We start from the raw sequence: 16,581 nt of genomic DNA on the forward strand, positions 1-16,581 counted from the left end.
AACATCATAGGGTGATAAATATAGATTTGGACAGCCTACCTTGTTCTTATTTTTATACCCACTCTTGAGTATCTACTAATACGTTGAAAACTCTGCTCTAACTGCACGTTTTGAAGAAGCACAACTGTGACATCCGCCTTCTTGTAGTTTTCCCTTTAGTCAAGTATACCACAGGGAAAAACAAAAATGAAAAGAGAAGAGAAGCCAGACTTGATGGGGTTTATTTTTTCCCTTTTCTTTATTCAAATATAAATGCTTTCTCTCAATTTTTGTTAGCAGAGATTACATGCTTGTAATCTCCCTATGATTAGGTTAGTTCAATGGAGTGTAACATTGGATTCCACCAGCAGTAGCCAACTAGTCCTCGTGGGGGTGCTGGAAAGAGATGGATGGAAAGAAATAAGTCATTTGAGGACTGACGGGGGATTTCCCATGACCTCCATAATTGAGGCTTCCCTCTCTCTTGCTCTCCTTGTCCTCATCCTATTGTAGATTACCAATATGTACCTAAATATTTCCCTAAAATACATAAACAGTCTAATTGCCATCTTTTGTATTTTATGACCTTATCTGCATTAACTTGATCACCAAAGTTCCCCTTTTTAATGTTTTTAAAACTTTACTGGGTCATTTTTTAATGATAGCTTTGCTTTATGTGTTCACCATTTCTGCAACAAGATCCATTTTCTGCATTTAGTTTGCAAAGTGTGATGAGGTACTTAATTACATGTAGAATATTGTTTGGCATTATTATCAACACCTTGAAGTACTTTATAATGATAAACTTCCCAACCAAAAGGAGAATTCCATAATCATGATTCGCCTTCATGTTAATGCTATAAAGAGATGTACACCTTACGTTGTTGTTATGACTATTATGGATATGCTTTCTAAATAGGTGGTAAACTGTCATATCCGCCATTTCTCTATTACATGTCACCAAATCTTTATCGGGAGGGTGTTCGCCATATCCAGATGATGCAAAGTTGTGGATAACAAAAAGTCTGCTATTCTCAATTAAATCAGTATTCGTTTGTTGGAAAACCCTACGGACATGAGCAACCTATAATTAATTAGATGACGAGAAATAAACTCCGACTCAATCAATAAATAATAACTCAATTTTTGATTTAGAGTTATGTTATTTATAAAGAGAAGTAATAGTTACAATCGTATAATCAATTTGAAAAAAGTGAATAAATACGGGACTCATTTTTTAAAACGACTATATAACGCTTACATATTCTACAACTGTACGTAGTATTACTAATGAATAAATGCATTATGAAAGAACTTATTATAGTCGTAAAAAAGGCAAAAAAGCTTGTATGCATGCTGATGTACTGGAAGGCTTTTACGTACATCAAGAATTTTAAAAAGAAAAAAAATTAATTAGAGAACATGATATCTAATCATTGAGGTAAGGAGATTATGGAAGGTGGTGAGAACCAAATTATGGAGTCTTAATAAAAGATGGGGAATCAATTAAAGAGGATGGGTTGGTAATTTTTAGCTGAAACGAGGCCAGCTTGTTGTCACCTCCCAACATCCAGCTCACGACTCTTGTTGGAGTTCGACATGGCATCCTCCAAACAAACCCACATGAAATTATTAATTGAACCTATTTTTTATTTTATTTCATTTTTTTTCTGGGAAAGACACAGAGAAATATCCATCTCCAGCTTCGAGTTCCCATCTGTCTTGCACAAAAGGCCATCACCATTTATTTCTTTCTGATTCAGTATCTACTCTTAAAGCCCTATATATTTCACTTCACTTCTTTAGCTTTATATTTTTTATCCAAAAAACTTCACAGAGAAACACCCATTTCCCGTTTCAAACAAACTCACTATTTCATCAAGAAAATGAGAGAAATCCTTCACGTTCAAGCAGGCCAATGTGGGAACCAAATTGGTGGCAAATTCTGGGAGGTTATGTGTGATGAACATGGCATTGACGCCACAGGAAGTTATGTTGGGAATTCTCACCTTCAGCTGGAGAGGGTGAATGTCTACTACAATGAAGCAAGCGGCGGTCGGTACGTCCCTAGAGCCGTGTTAATGGACCTTGAGCCTGGTACCATGGACAGCTTGCGCACAGGTCCTTATGGCAAACTATTTAGACCTGATAACTTTGTGTTTGGCCAAAATGGTGCTGGAAACAATTGGGCAAAGGGGCATTACACTGAGGGGGCTGAGTTAATCGATTCGGTTCTTGATGTCGTTCGTCGAGAGGCCGAGAATTGCGACTGCTTACAAGGTATACCATGATGTCATAATTTCTTAAACCTTAGAATAGGATTGGAATGTGTCATGCGAGCATGTTACATTTGCTATTGCGATCGAATGTAGAAGTTTTTCACCTCGCTCTCCACTGCTGACATGACATGATTTGATAATGAACTTCAAAGTACTAGTACTGTTTTTTCATGCATTGCAGGTTTCCAGATTTGCCATTCACTGGGAGGTGGGACAGGTTCGGGGATGGGAACACTACTGATATCAAAGATCAGGGAAGAATATCCTGATAGGATGATGTTGACTTTCTCAGTGTTCCCTTCGCCTAAGGTCTCTGATACTGTGGTCGAGCCCTACAACGCAACCCTCTCTGTACACCAGCTTGTTGAGAATGCTGACGAGTGCATGGTCCTCGACAACGAAGCCCTCTACGACATTTGTTTCCGAACACTCAAGCTCACAAATCCAAGCTGTAAGCTGAAACTCCCTATTTCTATACACAGTTATAATTAATCTCTCACCTTTGAGGGCATTTGGAAATTCTTAGGAAAATTGAATCTCGGCAGTTTTACTTCGTATGAGTAATAATACGTATATATAGTCGTGAAATATATAAGTACTGTATGATTTATTTGAAAAAGAATAAAATTTATTATTAAAAAATTAATTTTTTTCACATAAATATTATATTTATTCATTTTTTTAAAAAATGATTATGTGGTATGAGTGCAATTACATTATATAATAATGTGAATTTGCAGCAGCCAATATTGGGGAAGATGAGCACTAGTTGATGAGTCCTGAGATTAAACTTAGAGAGGTCTAGCTAAGAGCAATCAATCATGTCAATAACTCCACTTTTTTTTTTTTTTCTTTTTTTTTTTTTTTACTTTTTTGGGGGTCCCATTATGAGTATTATATATTCTATCTGAAAACCAATAATGCATGATCTATATTGTATGTGTATGTCATGTTAAAACATGCCCTCAATAATTGGACAATAATGTGCATGCATGGATATTCTTCTAGCTAGCTAGTTGTTGATACACCAAATCAATTATATTTATTAAACAAAAAAATCATGTTTAACTAAGTAATTAGCATGTGTATCATTATATAATAATAAAATCTATGAATTGAATCAGTTTTAGCATCTTGAAGTACTTCCCTCTCCTTACTGATCTAATCTTTTTTGTGTGTGTGTATATATATATATATATATATGTAATTGATGATGGACAACCTGATCATGATATAGAGAGGGAATAATATATATAGCTAGCTTTTTATATGGAATGCTAAAGTAATTCTGCCCATAAAGAGTTATACTAATGGACTCTTTAAATTTCTTGAAAATCTAAGAGTTTGATGATTCTATTGATTAAGAAAATAAAAATATATAAATTGAGAAAACCAAAGAGTCATGTTAAGGAAACAAAAATTAAATGAAATTTACTAATATATAATTAGAAACATTATTTTTCATTTAATAACTTTAGTTTTAATATTAATAAAATTATCTTGTACCAAAGAAGAAAAAATTAGAAAACAATAAATGGTCACAAACCTAAGTATGTGTGTAGGAATGATGAGTAGAAGAACTTAATTAATTTAGCATAAATATATATATATAAAAAATTAAAATAGGTGTGGTGTGCGGTGTAGGCAGCTAGATAGCAAACCGTATTCTCTAACATGCATGTTTGTGTGCCAGTTGGTGATCTCAATCATCTTATCTCAACAACTATGAGTGGAGTAACATGTTGCCTCCGCTTCCCTGGCCAACTCAACTCTGATCTTCGCAAACTAGCCGTCAATCTGATCCCTTTCCCACGCCTCCACTTCTTCATGGTGGGTTTTGCACCTTTAACTTCTCGTGGCTCTCAACAATATCGTGCACTAACGATCCCTGAGCTCACTCAGCAAATGTGGGATGCCAAAAACATGATGTGTGCTGCTGATCCACGCCATGGGAGGTATCTAACAGCCTCAGCAATGTTTCGTGGCAAAATGAGCACTAAGGAAGTAGATGAGCAGATGATCAATGTACAGAACAAGAACTCCTCCTACTTTGTTGAATGGATACCTAACAATGTTAAATCTAGTGTTTGTGACATCCCACCGACCGGGCTAAGCATGTCTTCCACATTCATGGGGAATTCCACCTCGATTCAAGAAATGTTTAGACGTGTTTCGGAGCAATTCACTGTCATGTTTAGGCGTAAGGCTTTCTTGCATTGGTACACTGGGGAGGGGATGGATGAGATGGAGTTTACAGAGGCCGAAAGTAACATGAATGACTTGGTCTCAGAGTATCAGCAATACCAAGACGCAGCTGCAGCGGAGGAGGAGGATTATGATGAGGAAGTGGTGGAGAACTAAAAGGCATGTATTTCTTTTGGACATGGTCGTGAGTTATATCTTATAATGTTTGCGTTTGTGCTTTGTTTGTGAAGAAGGGCTCATGCTTTGGTGAGATCATCTTTTGCCTGCAGCTTATGTTGGGAATTTGTGATTGGCATAATTTATGCATGTAATTGAAGAGACAAAAAGAAGAAAATAATCTTGTAATTGCGAGTATAACTGTATAAGGTTTGGAAGTTTGTGAATATTTTCAAAAAATTTCTTCATTTGACACGAGTACATTTTCCTTTCCATGTCTCCAATTTTATAAATGCTATGATTTCAAAACTTCAGAAAAATAAAAGAGGAGTCTGTTTACTATAATATATATCAAGCTTGATTAGTAAAAAAAATAGAAAAAAGAAAAAAAAAAAGTATAGAAAAGCTTATTGGCCTCTCAGAGCTCTTGATGACCAAAATGGGGAAAAAATCCACAATAAAGCAATAATTTTTTTATTTATTAAAAAAGTAACATTTTGTAGAGTACAGAAACATTTAGTCAACAGGAGCAGCCAAAAGGTCCAATTGGACTGTACAAGCATGGCAACAACTAATATTCACTCTTTGAATCTAACTTAGAAAACGGTTGAATCCTATCATCTTAATTACTTCCCACGATGTTGTATTTGAAGAGTCAGTAAAAAGCAAATGAGGCAGGCTTAAGATTACTTAAGCACGGAAGCTCAAAACCTGGGCAATTCACTAAACCAATCAATCAAATAATGTGGCAAAAGAATGCTTCAAGATGATTGTGAACAAGACATGAAACAGTTGATAGGAACCATTTCTCTTCTTTCAACCTTAAGGTCTGCTTCAGTTTGTTGAAACCTTTGATCACTTTTGTCCCGCAAGTGAGATGCTGGTGTCTGACCTCTTTATGCGCTCATCTTCAGGAAAAGAGCAATTCAACAGACAGAAAAGTGACCAGCATTCATGTCAAGCAGTTACATTCCTCTGATTTTCAAGGACAAATCCTTCTTTGAGGGCTATTTGTGCTTCATTCTCCCTTCCCAGTGCAGAAAGAGCAGCAGCTTGTAAATAGGAAGCAATATGCCAGACAGGTGATATTACTTGAGCTTGCAATGCATCATTAAGGGCTTCCTCTGGCATATCACTCATGAGATAACATAGACCACGGCGTGCAAAAACTGTTGGAGAAAGGATGGTTCCAACATTGATGAACTGCAATTAAATGAACAAACTGTCAACAAAATGCTGAAGATGCTCTGATCATGATGCAGAATTGCAGAGGCTTCATCGGTCCTACTGCACACAATCTGTTAAAACAATTTAGGATCCAACTTTTTTGTTGTACCCAGAAGTATACAGAGGAGCCCCAATGTTATGATTCTTTCCACAAAGTAAGTTTTGAATTTTTCTTTTTTTTTGGTAAAATCATCTTTTTTATTTAAATATACAAAACTTGAGCGGTGCTGGCTTTTTTAAATTTTGAAAATGGGCAAATTTGTACTGAAAGGATACAGAAAAAATTTAGGTCTGCAAGAAAGAAGACTGCCATTTGTAGATATTCACTCAGAAAAGTTAGCAACTCAAAGTTGCAGTTTATCATTCGACCTGGGTGTAGCATTCAATGGCAGCCCTGAGATCTTTGTGCCGGAAAGCAGCATCACCCTTCTTTTTTGAGTTCAACGTTTCCTGCACCTGGTTGGTCCACATTTGGAATGAGAGCTGCATCAGAAAGATAATACAGTAATAATCAGCAGACCCACTATGCACATCTTTCATTTTTGTCCAAAAATGATTGACAGAGAAAGCATGAGGGGATAAATTCAACAAACCACAAATTCACAAGGACTACAGCTCAATTTGTATCTTGTTACTAGCAAAGCAAATACTTGCCCTTGGAAAAAATATCATGAGGAGTTATAACCGCTGATTCTGTGCAGTTAAATAATGTGACAATTCACTACCGAGTTTCCCACCAACTCCTGTAATATTTCTACACCCCCAAATTCACAAGTAAATGATCAAAGCGTGTATTGGCAAAAAACAACAAAGATATAACTTCAGGCCAGAATCGTTTATTTGAAATTTTGATGCAGCAGTGGCAGAAACTGACAGAATTTGCAAAATACTAACATGATCCCAGAAAAACGCTCTTTTCCTAATCATGGAAACAAGTATTAAAAGCCCAAATGATTCATGTAGATCATTCAGGAATCTGTTGTACGGTACACAAGAAACAAACCTCAGTTGTAGCACCCTCATCGTCCTTGTACCCAATCTTTTCCAAGATCTCATGTATGGCAGTCAAATCCATTCTTAGGCAAGCTTCACCAAGTGGTGATAGAGGTAAAGGTTCAGCACCATGTGGTATACCCATCAACACATGAGCTGGGACCTACAGAAAAATTTCCAAAAGTTCGTCTGAGCCCATAAAGTTTAAAGGTCAACATGCCACAAATAACTAAAAGAACAAATTCACAAAGAGAGATAGAGAGAGGGTAGCTCTCTTGCCATGTGATCATATAGGAACCCCCCCCCCCCCCCCCCCCCCCCCCCCCCAACCAAACAAAAAAAATAAAGAATATTTAACATAGACTCCACAAGCAGATGGTCACGCATTCACTGATGTCCCTAACTGCAGTCTCATCAGAAATCTTTTCGTCCAAATGGTTGCATTTTCTTCTCTCTTTTTTTAAGTTCTAAAGTGTTCAAGTACCAAATTATCTTTACGAGGTACGGTATTTGACAGAATGGATTTAGCAGTGTTAGCTCCAGAAAGAATAATACATGCAACTTCCTCAACACAAAAAGCAAACAACCTCAGTGTCCTTCTGAAGTGGAATCAAAGCAGTGACTAAAGATGTTGAATTTGGACGCTCTCGGGGCTCATACTGTAAGCATCTTGAAGCTAGCCGTACCAATTCAGTCCCCTCATCATTTGAGAATTGGCCTTCCAAACAAGAATCAGTAAGCATTTGAACATTCCTGTCCCGTATTAGGTCAAGTGCCTGAGCAGTTATGCAACATTAGTTGTGCAAAAACATAAAATTTATACCCACATGCTCGAATGGAAAAGAGAAACAAATGACAGCAGGAGTTTATAGGAATGGAACTCTTACATCTTCAACCTTCTTAAAAATCAACAATCAGCTTATAAGAAAAACAACATTCCATGAACTACCATGCTCTTTCATTTCAATTAAGAAGTGTATTCAATTACTAGGGATATAAAGAACAAAAACAGAAGTAGGCGAAGGAGAGAGGAAGGAGCAAAGGGGAGTGGACAGCAGGATTCAAAAGATAAAGAGAGACAAGAAGATGAAGTAAATTAAATTCAGAGTAACCCACCACGAAAAATGGCAAGCTTCATGGGAATTTACCAAATTTCAAAGTGAAGGGCATACTGGTGCAATTAATACTTTCAAGTGATATAACAGATTTAAGTACCCAACCCAACTCAAGTACAAACCAAAAACAGGTGCAATTACTCAACATATGCAGCCGATACTGCTTGGAATCTTGCCCAGGGTCTACAAATAATATGCATTTCTGCCAGGGTAACCAAAAAGTGTATGTATCTATAATGCTACCAATTTCTTTCTATTTGAGTTATCTTTTCATATGCATCCGCATACATTATTATTCAAGCTATATCGCACACAGCTCTCTAAAGTACCCTGCAGCTGTCTTTACACTACATCTTAAGGGGGCAAGCCAAAAAGAAAAATATGGACCAGCTCCCTCTCTGTGAGGTACAATAAATGAAATGGAAGTGTGGGTTAAAAAAGATACAAGAAAAAAGATATCAGAAGGCACTGAGTATCTGTATCAAAACGTAGATGAAGACTTACATGACTTGGAGGTATATGTTTTCCACTAAGAAGATCAAGCAAAAGAGTGCCAAAGCTATAGATTACACTTTCAGGTGTAACTCTTCCTACAGAAAAATATGAGGTGTAGGAATTATTATTATTTAAGACAACTTCAGAGCAAACAAGGTTCATGACATCAATAAGTATATAAAGATAAAGAAACCCAACAATTTATTTATATTTACAACATAACAAACTTGCGTATAAATAACAACCATTTCATTTCATATGGTACGAAGCCCACCAAGCGCCTTCACCTTTGACCATAGGCAGTGGTATAAGAATGTAGGGATAAATGGGCTCTCTCTCTCTCTCTCTCTCTCTCTCTCTCTCTCTCTCTCTCTCTCTCTCTCTCTCTCTCTCTCTCTCTCTCTCTCTAAGTTTATGTGCATGTGTAAGTTATAACTCAAATGGCTAGTATAAGACTCCATCAAATTGGTAAATCAGGTTCATAACCAATTCATACTTAACCTATAGGCCAAATTATGAACAAAAAGGATTATCATGTTTACATATGTCTTTTGTGAGAGGGTAAGTACCGGTCCGCAAATACTCTGGAGGAGTAAATGCCAGGTTTGTACTGTAACTTTTCCCATCTCTACTGTTCTTCATCAAACCAAAACATGAAAGTCTCGGGTTGCCATCCTGAGAAATAATACAAATAATGAAAATGATAAATTTCAAATCCCTACCTAAAAATAAAAATAAATGGACTGTGACTTATAAGATAAACAGATACTGACATCGTCAAACACAATTCTATAAGCATTCAGATCATGATAAAGAGCACGTCCTTTGCTTGTACAATATTCTAGAGCCTGCGCAAGATGCAAAGCCACCCTTAATCGCATTGCCCATTTCATAGGTTGTGTTTCCCCTGAATCATGTAATCAAATTTCAACAGTAAGTTCCAAAGAATTCACCTCCCCCAATGATTGAACTGAAAATGCAAGCAAATGAAAAAAAATAGCACGCAGCCTAGAAACATAATCAGCTTTGATTACTTAGTTGGAAAAAGATCGTAGAAACATAATAAAATTTTACCACAAAGTCCCAAAAGAAATAAAATGAAGAGACAGCTTTATAATTTCTTGAATTGAAACTGGACTTCAGGAGGACTAGTCCAGGAAAGTCACTCTACCTCTCTCTTGAGCTCCTTCATACAAACTTACTTATGATTATTGCTGTAACATGTGGTTTTGTCAATCTATCAAAAAAAAAACATGTGGTTTTGTCATGACTAGTTATAGGACAGCATTGAGATGTGACGGAGAAAAGGGCATTAGGGAGCACATGAAAATGCATTTCTCACGATCAAATCAATCTGTCAAAGGAAAATACCACAATCTCTCCTTGCCCGCCTGCCACCCGCTCCCCAAAGAAGGAAAAAAGGCAAAAGGCCCATTCAATATCAACCACCCACTTACTGTTAAAAATATATATATATATATCAACCACCCACCATCAAGCCCATGGTTTTTTGACGAAGTCACACAAACCTACTATAGAGAGTAGAAAAGATACATAATTAATTGTTGACAAATTGACAAAAGAGGTTATGCACCTTCATCTGTACAAGTAGTTGCAAAATAGAATGGAATATTTATTTTAAATGTTTAAATTCTTATTGATAGTGGGTTTGGTTATTACTGGATCATAAAGGATTACATATAGAGGAGAGTTCATGCAACAACACCAAAGAAAAGTTTATTACTTACAATGAAATAAGTGCTTTGCTAATGTATCATTGGGCATATACTCTGCAACAAGTAACCTCTCATCACCTTCACAGCAACAACCAAGTAAATTTGCCAGTCTATGGTTCCGGAGCTGACCAACAGTCCTTGCTTCATCCTGAAGTAGTAAAACTCGAAGTTAAAGAGCTAACTATTGCAACAAAAGAAGAGTAGCATTGGCTCCGAATTATAAATCAAACTAAACATAAGTATACTCAAGATAATGAATAGAATGCTCGCAACAAACAAAATACCATAGACACAGCGAACTAGAGTTTTAACTGGACTGGTTAAACCATTGGGGCATGGGATTATCACTTCATTAGGTATTTCAAACCACTAAAAGAATGGAAATCAGGGTTTTACACTCAGATGACTTTGAATTTCCAGATTATGAGTTTCGTATAATTACAATCATACAAGACCAGCATAAGAAATGCAAAATTACTTTTTTTTCCATAAGTAATTGAATATTTATAAAAAGAAAAATGTAAAGGACATAGCCCAAGTACACAAGACGTATACAAGATAAACAAGTCTTGTAAATTTGTTAAAATTCAAGGGGAAATAACGTATGCCCCAAACTGAAATATACCTATGCCCCAAACTGAAATATTCTTCTTAGATAAGTATGCCCCAAACCAAAATATTAAAGGTAGAGCATAATATGCAGTCCCTTCTTAATTTTTCTGTTCTTTTTAAAGAAGTGCAAAATTGGGAAGTGAAAGAGAAACAGAAACAGTCCCATTAGAATTATTTTCTCAATATTAGCAGTTTTTTTTTAGGGAGATAGGAGGGTGGCTGAGCAGTTACAAACAATTTGATGTATCATATTACTACATACAACATTATCAAGAACCTGGTCAAGATCATCTCTGGGCAACCTCTTGTGAACTGTGAGTAAATACAATCGCCAAAAATGTCCCGTGGGATTAGTTGAGGTGCGCACAAGCTGGCCCGGACACTCACGGATATAAAAAAAAAAAAAATACAATCGCCAAAAAGAACACGGCCAAGGTTTCTGAACTGTACGCGAATTAGGACAATAGCTTTTCCCGCAAACAAGAATGATAATGCGTGGCTTTCAACAGGTAGTAACTTACCAAAAATTGCCGGGCATCCGGCCAAGCTGATCTATTAAATCGTTTGACAGCAACCCGCATTTGATTTTCAAGCTTCCCTTTGTAGACCACATTTGGAGCCTTTTCCCCATGTTCAGAAACTATATTCTCCACCGCAAACCCAGACGTGGCGTTTCTAAGCTGATCAATCGTGTATTCATTAAATGCGGGCAAACGACCAGCTTCATTATTCTCCTCATTTTCTGAAAGCAAACAGAACAATCACACACTGCTATTGCACCGTTACAAAAAAATAGAAAGCATGTGAATTTGAATAAACACTTACCAACGTCGTGGGTTTCAGCAACTGGTCCGTTTTGTTCCGTAGCCCAACAACACGCCGAGAGCTTGGAACAGCCACAACCCATCCCAATTACAGAAATTAACTGCAAACACCAATTAACTCTTAAGGCCTCAACTCTTATCCAAAACCGTACACCTTAATGCCTCAAAGACGACATCCAGCTTGACACATAAGCTCAAACTTGATATTTCAAGATACCCACTCCAAATTCTGACTCAAGATTCATTTTAAAGCTCTCAAAAACTTCAAATAGAAACCAAATACCAATGCTAACAATGAGCTCAATATACAACAAGAACAGCAATAATTTCAAAACAAAGATTCGAGAGCGCCCAAGTCATACACAAGCAGTACAAGATTGATTATTCAACATTATAGCTGAAGAAAGAATACCCTTACCGCGATTGAAGTTGAAGTCAACTTAGTTTGACCTTAGCTTCACAGGATTCACAATCGCCAGCTGTAAACTCAGACCAACTCCAGCTCCGTGAAGCTGCCTTGTTGTTCGCATCAATCGCACCGACCCAGTACTCGAAAACAAAAACACTAAAACCAAGCGTGCGTCCTAGAGCCAATCAAAGAGGCACCTTTTAATCAAATCAAGGATCACAAAAAGCGGAAAAAGTACCATACGGAATAGTATAGAATCCCCACCAAAAGAAAAATCAAGATTGCAGCTTTGAGAACCCGAGAAAACCACCAAGCGATTCTTCGTCCTCGATTGGGTCAAAAGGAATGGAAAGCAAGCCCGGATTTTTCATTTTTTCTTGCTCTTTCCGCGTTTTAGCAAACATACATAAACAAACTGGTTTCGGGAAGTGGGAGTTTAAAGAGAGTCGGAGATCTTGGAGTCTATTTTTGGTGCTTTTCTGCTTTTGTGAATCAGAAATTTGAGAGCTTTGAGATTCGGATTGGAGTTGTACATATCACTGAATATAAAAATATAATAATTCTGTGAGTATGCGTTTGATGCGTGCGTGTGTCTGTCTCTGTCTCTGTCTGTGTCTGATTCTTGTGCTCACTGCTTAGTTTTCGGTTTTCCTATTTCCACCGACATGACCCCTCCGTTTTTAATTTTTTCACGCCTAAAGTCCCCCCGTTATTAATTACAACAATAACAAATTTTTTAATTTTTTAATTTTTAAAAAATTAAAAATAAGTAAATGACTCAATTATTTTTATCATATACATAAATACCACTTATACACAGCCATACTTATAAGAAAAATGTACACAATTAATTATTTTATAATTTTACATTAATATTTAATTAAAAAATTACTTAAAATATCTAAAATAATTATATCTATATCATTTTTGTCGTTACAAATACACTTCTTATCTTCTGAATTTAACGTGAGCCAATTTGAAAGTAAAAAATACATCGAAAGTCAGAGAAAATGTACATCAATAGTGGACAAAAAAAAAAAAGGAAAATATCGTCGTTACATCGTTTACATATTGATGTTACGTCGATTGACAGTAATCGTGGGCCTTGCAATGCGAATGCATTCAGTTTGATGCTATTAACGTTAGGAAGAAAAAGGCGAATGATTTTACACGGCGGAGAAACATGTCTCCTTCCTACTTTTATTTTCTTTTTATAATTTTGAGGCAACTGTTTTTTTTTTTTTTTTTTTAACATCATTCTTATATAAATAGTGTTGGGCCTTTTTAGTGCAGAGCTTGGTTTTGTTTGTGCTCGGCCCTGCTATTGACCCGATTCAATAAAGGTTAATTGTGTCATAAAGAAGATTAGGGGTGTACAGTGTACAGGAATGCCTAAACAAGCCGGAAACCGATTAGACCGGCCGGTTGAATGGTAGGAATTGATGAAAACTGATATCGGCCAGTTCGGCGCAAGTTTGAACCTTTGGGGATAACTGGGCCTGACAGCTCCTTCAGACTACGCCCAGAGGCCCACGTGCAACCCACATGCTGACTGCCCCATAGTATTAAGGCCCATGGCCCACTCCCGGCCCAAGCTCATTCTTCACTTCATACGACACCCTTCAGTTTTCTAAACTCTCGCAGTACTCTTCACTTCGCTTCAACCCTAACTCCCCGTTGAGCCGCTGTGTGACATCTTGATCAGCGTAAAACGGTTTTTGTTTAATGGTCTGATACTCTGCCTGATCGGATGAGGTACGTGAAACCGTTGAGCTTGTTCCATGATCTGGTCAAGTCGAATGTGGAAACACAGGGTCGTTTGCTTGGTTTGGATGTGGGTGAAAAGTATGTAGGGCTAGCTGTTTCAGACCCTCGTAATAAAACTGCCTCACCTCTAAGGTATGATATTTCTTTTGCTTGCCGACACGACCATGAAACTGTGACTGAAAGAATCATTGGTAATTTTTCATATTGTGGTCTGGTTTATTTTCTATGTACCTGGGGTTAGTAAATTTCGAAGCTGCTACTTGTAATGACTTATGTTTAATTTTTCCATGCCCATTAAAATTTGAAGCTTTTTGAATTTTAAAGTCCCAATTTTCGTTACTGCTCCTTGGCACATTTGAGCTACCTGATATTAAATTTCCCATCCCTCTTCAGGGCTCCTCCGTTTTCATTGTTTTGTTAGATTTTTAGTTGAATATTTAGTTAAATCCCAAGGGTTGGCTCAAGTGGTAAATGTATTGGGCTTGGGGTATGCTCTCCTAGGTCTAATGATCAAATTCCCTTAGGTACAAACAGTCTCTAGGACAGTTGGACTGAGTGTTTTCCCCTTGATTTATCTGAAATGCGCTTGCAAAAAACTCCTTTTCGAGAGCATGTGCACCCCCAAGATTAGTCAGATACACCCGTGTGGATTAAAAAAAAAAAAAAAAACTTAGTTACATTTTCTTTCATGTTATAAATGTCCTTTATCTTTGGTGCTGCAGTGTCTTGATAAGGAAACAATCAAATATTGATTTAATGATCAGTGACTTTCAGAGTCTGGTGAGTGCCGTCTTTTATTTCTTTTCATTTTTGTTTTTAAGTTGGACTTATGCCAGTATAAAGTTATATTAAATAATAGTGTGTATAATCAAAAGGACTATGATTATTTAACTACTGTGGAATAACAAGTCGAATCTTCTTGTTATGATATCACGAGTAGTATTTTCTGTTGAACCTTTCTCTTACTGCTAGAAGCTCCCTATCTAGTTACCGTGGGTATTTATGTTGTGTGATGTTGAACTTTGAGCTGTCTTCAGTCCAGTGTCAGAATGATAACAGCTTCTTCTGTTCATACACAGATCTCTGAACTCTCTCTGGTGGGGTTTGTTGTTGGCGATACTTCCAACAAAATACAAGGCTATGGCAATGTGAGTTTTCATCTTGAGTCATAAAAAGGGATTCTTGTTCTTTACCTGATTGCATTTTATTTTTCCACTTTGTTCAGACTGGGCAAGTGATGCTTTTCATTGATGATCTCTGCAAAACGGGGAAACTTGAATGCTTAAAGTACACTTATTGGGACGAGCGTTTTTCATCAAAGGTAGGTTCATATATCTATATTGGTTATTAGAGGAAGTTTCAGCTGCATAAATTTTGATATTCCTGATATGAGCATTGCTGTCTATATAGAGCACATGCTTTTAATCAATCTATTGATAGCACCTAGACGGTACCTTGTGTCAATCCACTGGCATGATTATTACATGAGGATTTTAATTTTCCTTGCCGAACTGTTGGAGACGTAGTGATACCTGGGCAATACCCTCAGAGTTTGAAGAAGGATAAGTCAAAGAGTGTGATTTTAGATAGGAGCAGAAAAGAAGTCGTGCCTGATTCTGATTAGTTGATGGGGGATCCATAGCTGACCAAAATGTGATTGTGATCAAGGCTTCGGTGGACAGAGTTGATTATTATTTGACTGGCTATTGAAAACCCAGTCTTTGCCTATCTATTTGACTTGGCTTAGGTGGATAGAGTTGAGTATTATATGTTAATTAAACTGCCAAACAAATTTGGAAAATTATTATGACACATATTCTGGATTTCACTTTTAGCTTAATGTCAAATAGTCTTAATTAAAGTTCATTTTACCATTTTCAGAGTGTGGACTTTCTGTTAAATCCTCTGGATTTGCATCCAGTTATGGCAAAGACAATAGTTGACAAGTTTGCAGCCGTTGGAATACTACAGGTAATGATCATTATTCTCAAATGCTTCATAAAAATCAATTGGTTCAGTATGTTCTATATATTTGACACACAAGTCATCGATGTAAAACACATGGGCTCCCTTCAATTCCTATATAAAGCACAATGGACTCATCTATAGGCTGTATTAATAGTCATTATAAATTACATATACATTCAAGATATGCCCTGGTAGGGTAGAGATTTACAAATTAATAGTCATTGTAACTTGTAATCCACCCGAGAGAGCTCTTTATCATGATGAAAGTTTTTCATATCTTGCTTTTAGAGGTTTCATCATTCAGAATTTTTATGATATTCCGAGGGTATTTATGCAAGTATAAAAAAAAAAGGTAATAATCTGAAGTTAATTTAAGAAGATCAGTCGTTTATTTAAAATGTAGTGATGGCATCTACTTATATATGTTGGCGTTTTTGGTTGGGCAGGGGTACCTAGATTATTTTAACAGGCAGATGAAGTTGGAAGCGGCAGGGTAAGATGTTTCCAAATGGACATAATTTCGTGATCTTATGAATACTGCATGCATTCTTTACAAACTGGTAACTTATCGACCATCTAGTGTAGTGAAGATGGATACAAAACCGCCTGGATCATTCTAATCTTCTTTCACCCTTCGAATTCTTCTCAAATTTTGCTATTCAATTATACCATTTCATGTGCAGGTATGGGTATATAAATATATATATATATATATATGTAAAGTGAGAAATAATTAAATGATATAAAACTTTAAAATTAAAATTATAAAAATATTTAAAAATACCAAGCTGAAAAAAAGCTTAGGGAGGGGATAAT

General features: G+C 36.6%; 3 protein-coding genes across 5 annotated transcripts; 2 read left to right on the plus strand and 1 right to left on the minus strand.

The window, feature by feature from the left end:
* Positions 1-1,596: 1,596 nt before the first annotated feature.
* Positions 1,597-6,211, plus strand: LOC122280362 (tubulin beta chain-like). 2 transcript variants are annotated; one of them, XM_043091230.1, is made up of 4 exons: positions 1,597-2,259; positions 2,440-2,709; positions 3,952-4,622; positions 5,534-6,211. In XM_043091230.1, the coding sequence occupies exons 1-3, from the start codon at positions 1,866-1,868 to the stop codon at positions 4,617-4,619; spliced, it is 1,332 nt and encodes a 443-aa protein (XP_042947164.1). In that variant the 5' UTR covers positions 1,597-1,865; the 3' UTR covers positions 4,620-4,622; positions 5,534-6,211. The 2 variants fall into 2 exon arrangements, with proteins under 2 accessions (XP_042947164.1, XP_042947162.1); XM_043091228.1 differs by lacking the exon at positions 5,534-6,211 and having other exon boundaries at positions 1,599-2,259; positions 3,952-4,867.
* On the minus strand, positions 5,078-12,640 carry LOC122280361 (serine/threonine-protein kinase BSK7-like). Of its 2 annotated transcripts, none has more exons than XM_043091227.1 (12): positions 12,295-12,640; positions 12,040-12,205; positions 11,623-11,722; positions 11,319-11,539; positions 10,198-10,333; positions 9,223-9,356; positions 9,019-9,124; positions 8,459-8,544; positions 7,427-7,615; positions 6,850-7,002; positions 6,216-6,302; positions 5,078-5,822 (listed from the first exon to the last, which is right to left on the minus strand). In XM_043091227.1, the coding sequence occupies exons 3-12, from the start codon at positions 11,702-11,704 to the stop codon at positions 5,577-5,579; spliced, it is 1,440 nt and encodes a 479-aa protein (XP_042947161.1). In that variant the 5' UTR covers positions 11,705-11,722; positions 12,040-12,205; positions 12,295-12,640; the 3' UTR covers positions 5,078-5,576. The 2 variants fall into 2 exon arrangements, with proteins under 2 accessions (XP_042947161.1, XP_042947160.1); XM_043091226.1 differs by having other exon boundaries at positions 6,216-6,329; positions 12,295-12,638.
* A 1,015-nt stretch (positions 12,641-13,655) lies between these two features.
* Positions 13,656-16,447, plus strand: LOC122280407 (putative pre-16S rRNA nuclease). The gene is made up of 6 exons (XM_043091295.1): positions 13,656-13,929; positions 14,520-14,577; positions 14,877-14,945; positions 15,023-15,118; positions 15,679-15,768; positions 16,212-16,447. The coding sequence occupies exons 1-6, from the start codon at positions 13,781-13,783 to the stop codon at positions 16,260-16,262; spliced, it is 513 nt and encodes a 170-aa protein (XP_042947229.1). The 5' UTR covers positions 13,656-13,780; the 3' UTR covers positions 16,263-16,447.
* Positions 16,448-16,581: the final 134 nt, after the last annotated feature.

Source organism: Carya illinoinensis, chromosome 11 (assembly GCF_018687715.1).
Source record: "Carya illinoinensis cultivar Pawnee chromosome 11, C.illinoinensisPawnee_v1, whole genome shotgun sequence".
NCBI classification, from domain to species: domain Eukaryota; kingdom Viridiplantae; phylum Streptophyta; class Magnoliopsida; order Fagales; family Juglandaceae; genus Carya; species Carya illinoinensis.

Coding starts and splice junctions, on each gene's coding strand:
- LOC122280361 (XM_043091226.1), bottom strand. CDS start 11,704: ATGGGTTGTGGCTGTTCCAAGCTCTCGGCGTGTTGTTGGGCTACGGAA. Junction 8,545..9,018: donor TCCAGAGTATTTGCGGACCG/GTACTTACCCTC, acceptor ATTTTTCTGTAG/GAAGAGTTACACCTGAAAGT. Junction 7,616..8,458: donor AACATATACCTCCAAGTCAT/GTAAGTCTTCAT, acceptor ATAACTGCTCAG/GCACTTGACCTAATACGGGA.
- LOC122280407 (XM_043091295.1), top strand. CDS start 13,781: ATGAGGTACGTGAAACCGTTGAGCTTGTTCCATGATCTGGTCAAGTCG. Junction 13,930..14,519: donor AAAACTGCCTCACCTCTAAG/GTATGATATTTC, acceptor TTGGTGCTGCAG/TGTCTTGATAAGGAAACAAT. Junction 14,946..15,022: donor AAATACAAGGCTATGGCAAT/GTGAGTTTTCAT, acceptor CACTTTGTTCAG/ACTGGGCAAGTGATGCTTTT.
- LOC122280362 (XM_043091230.1), top strand. CDS start 1,866: ATGAGAGAAATCCTTCACGTTCAAGCAGGCCAATGTGGGAACCAAATT. Junction 2,260..2,439: donor GAATTGCGACTGCTTACAAG/GTATACCATGAT, acceptor CATGCATTGCAG/GTTTCCAGATTTGCCATTCA. Junction 2,710..3,951: donor CAAGCTCACAAATCCAAGCT/GTAAGCTGAAAC, acceptor TTTGTGTGCCAG/TTGGTGATCTCAATCATCTT.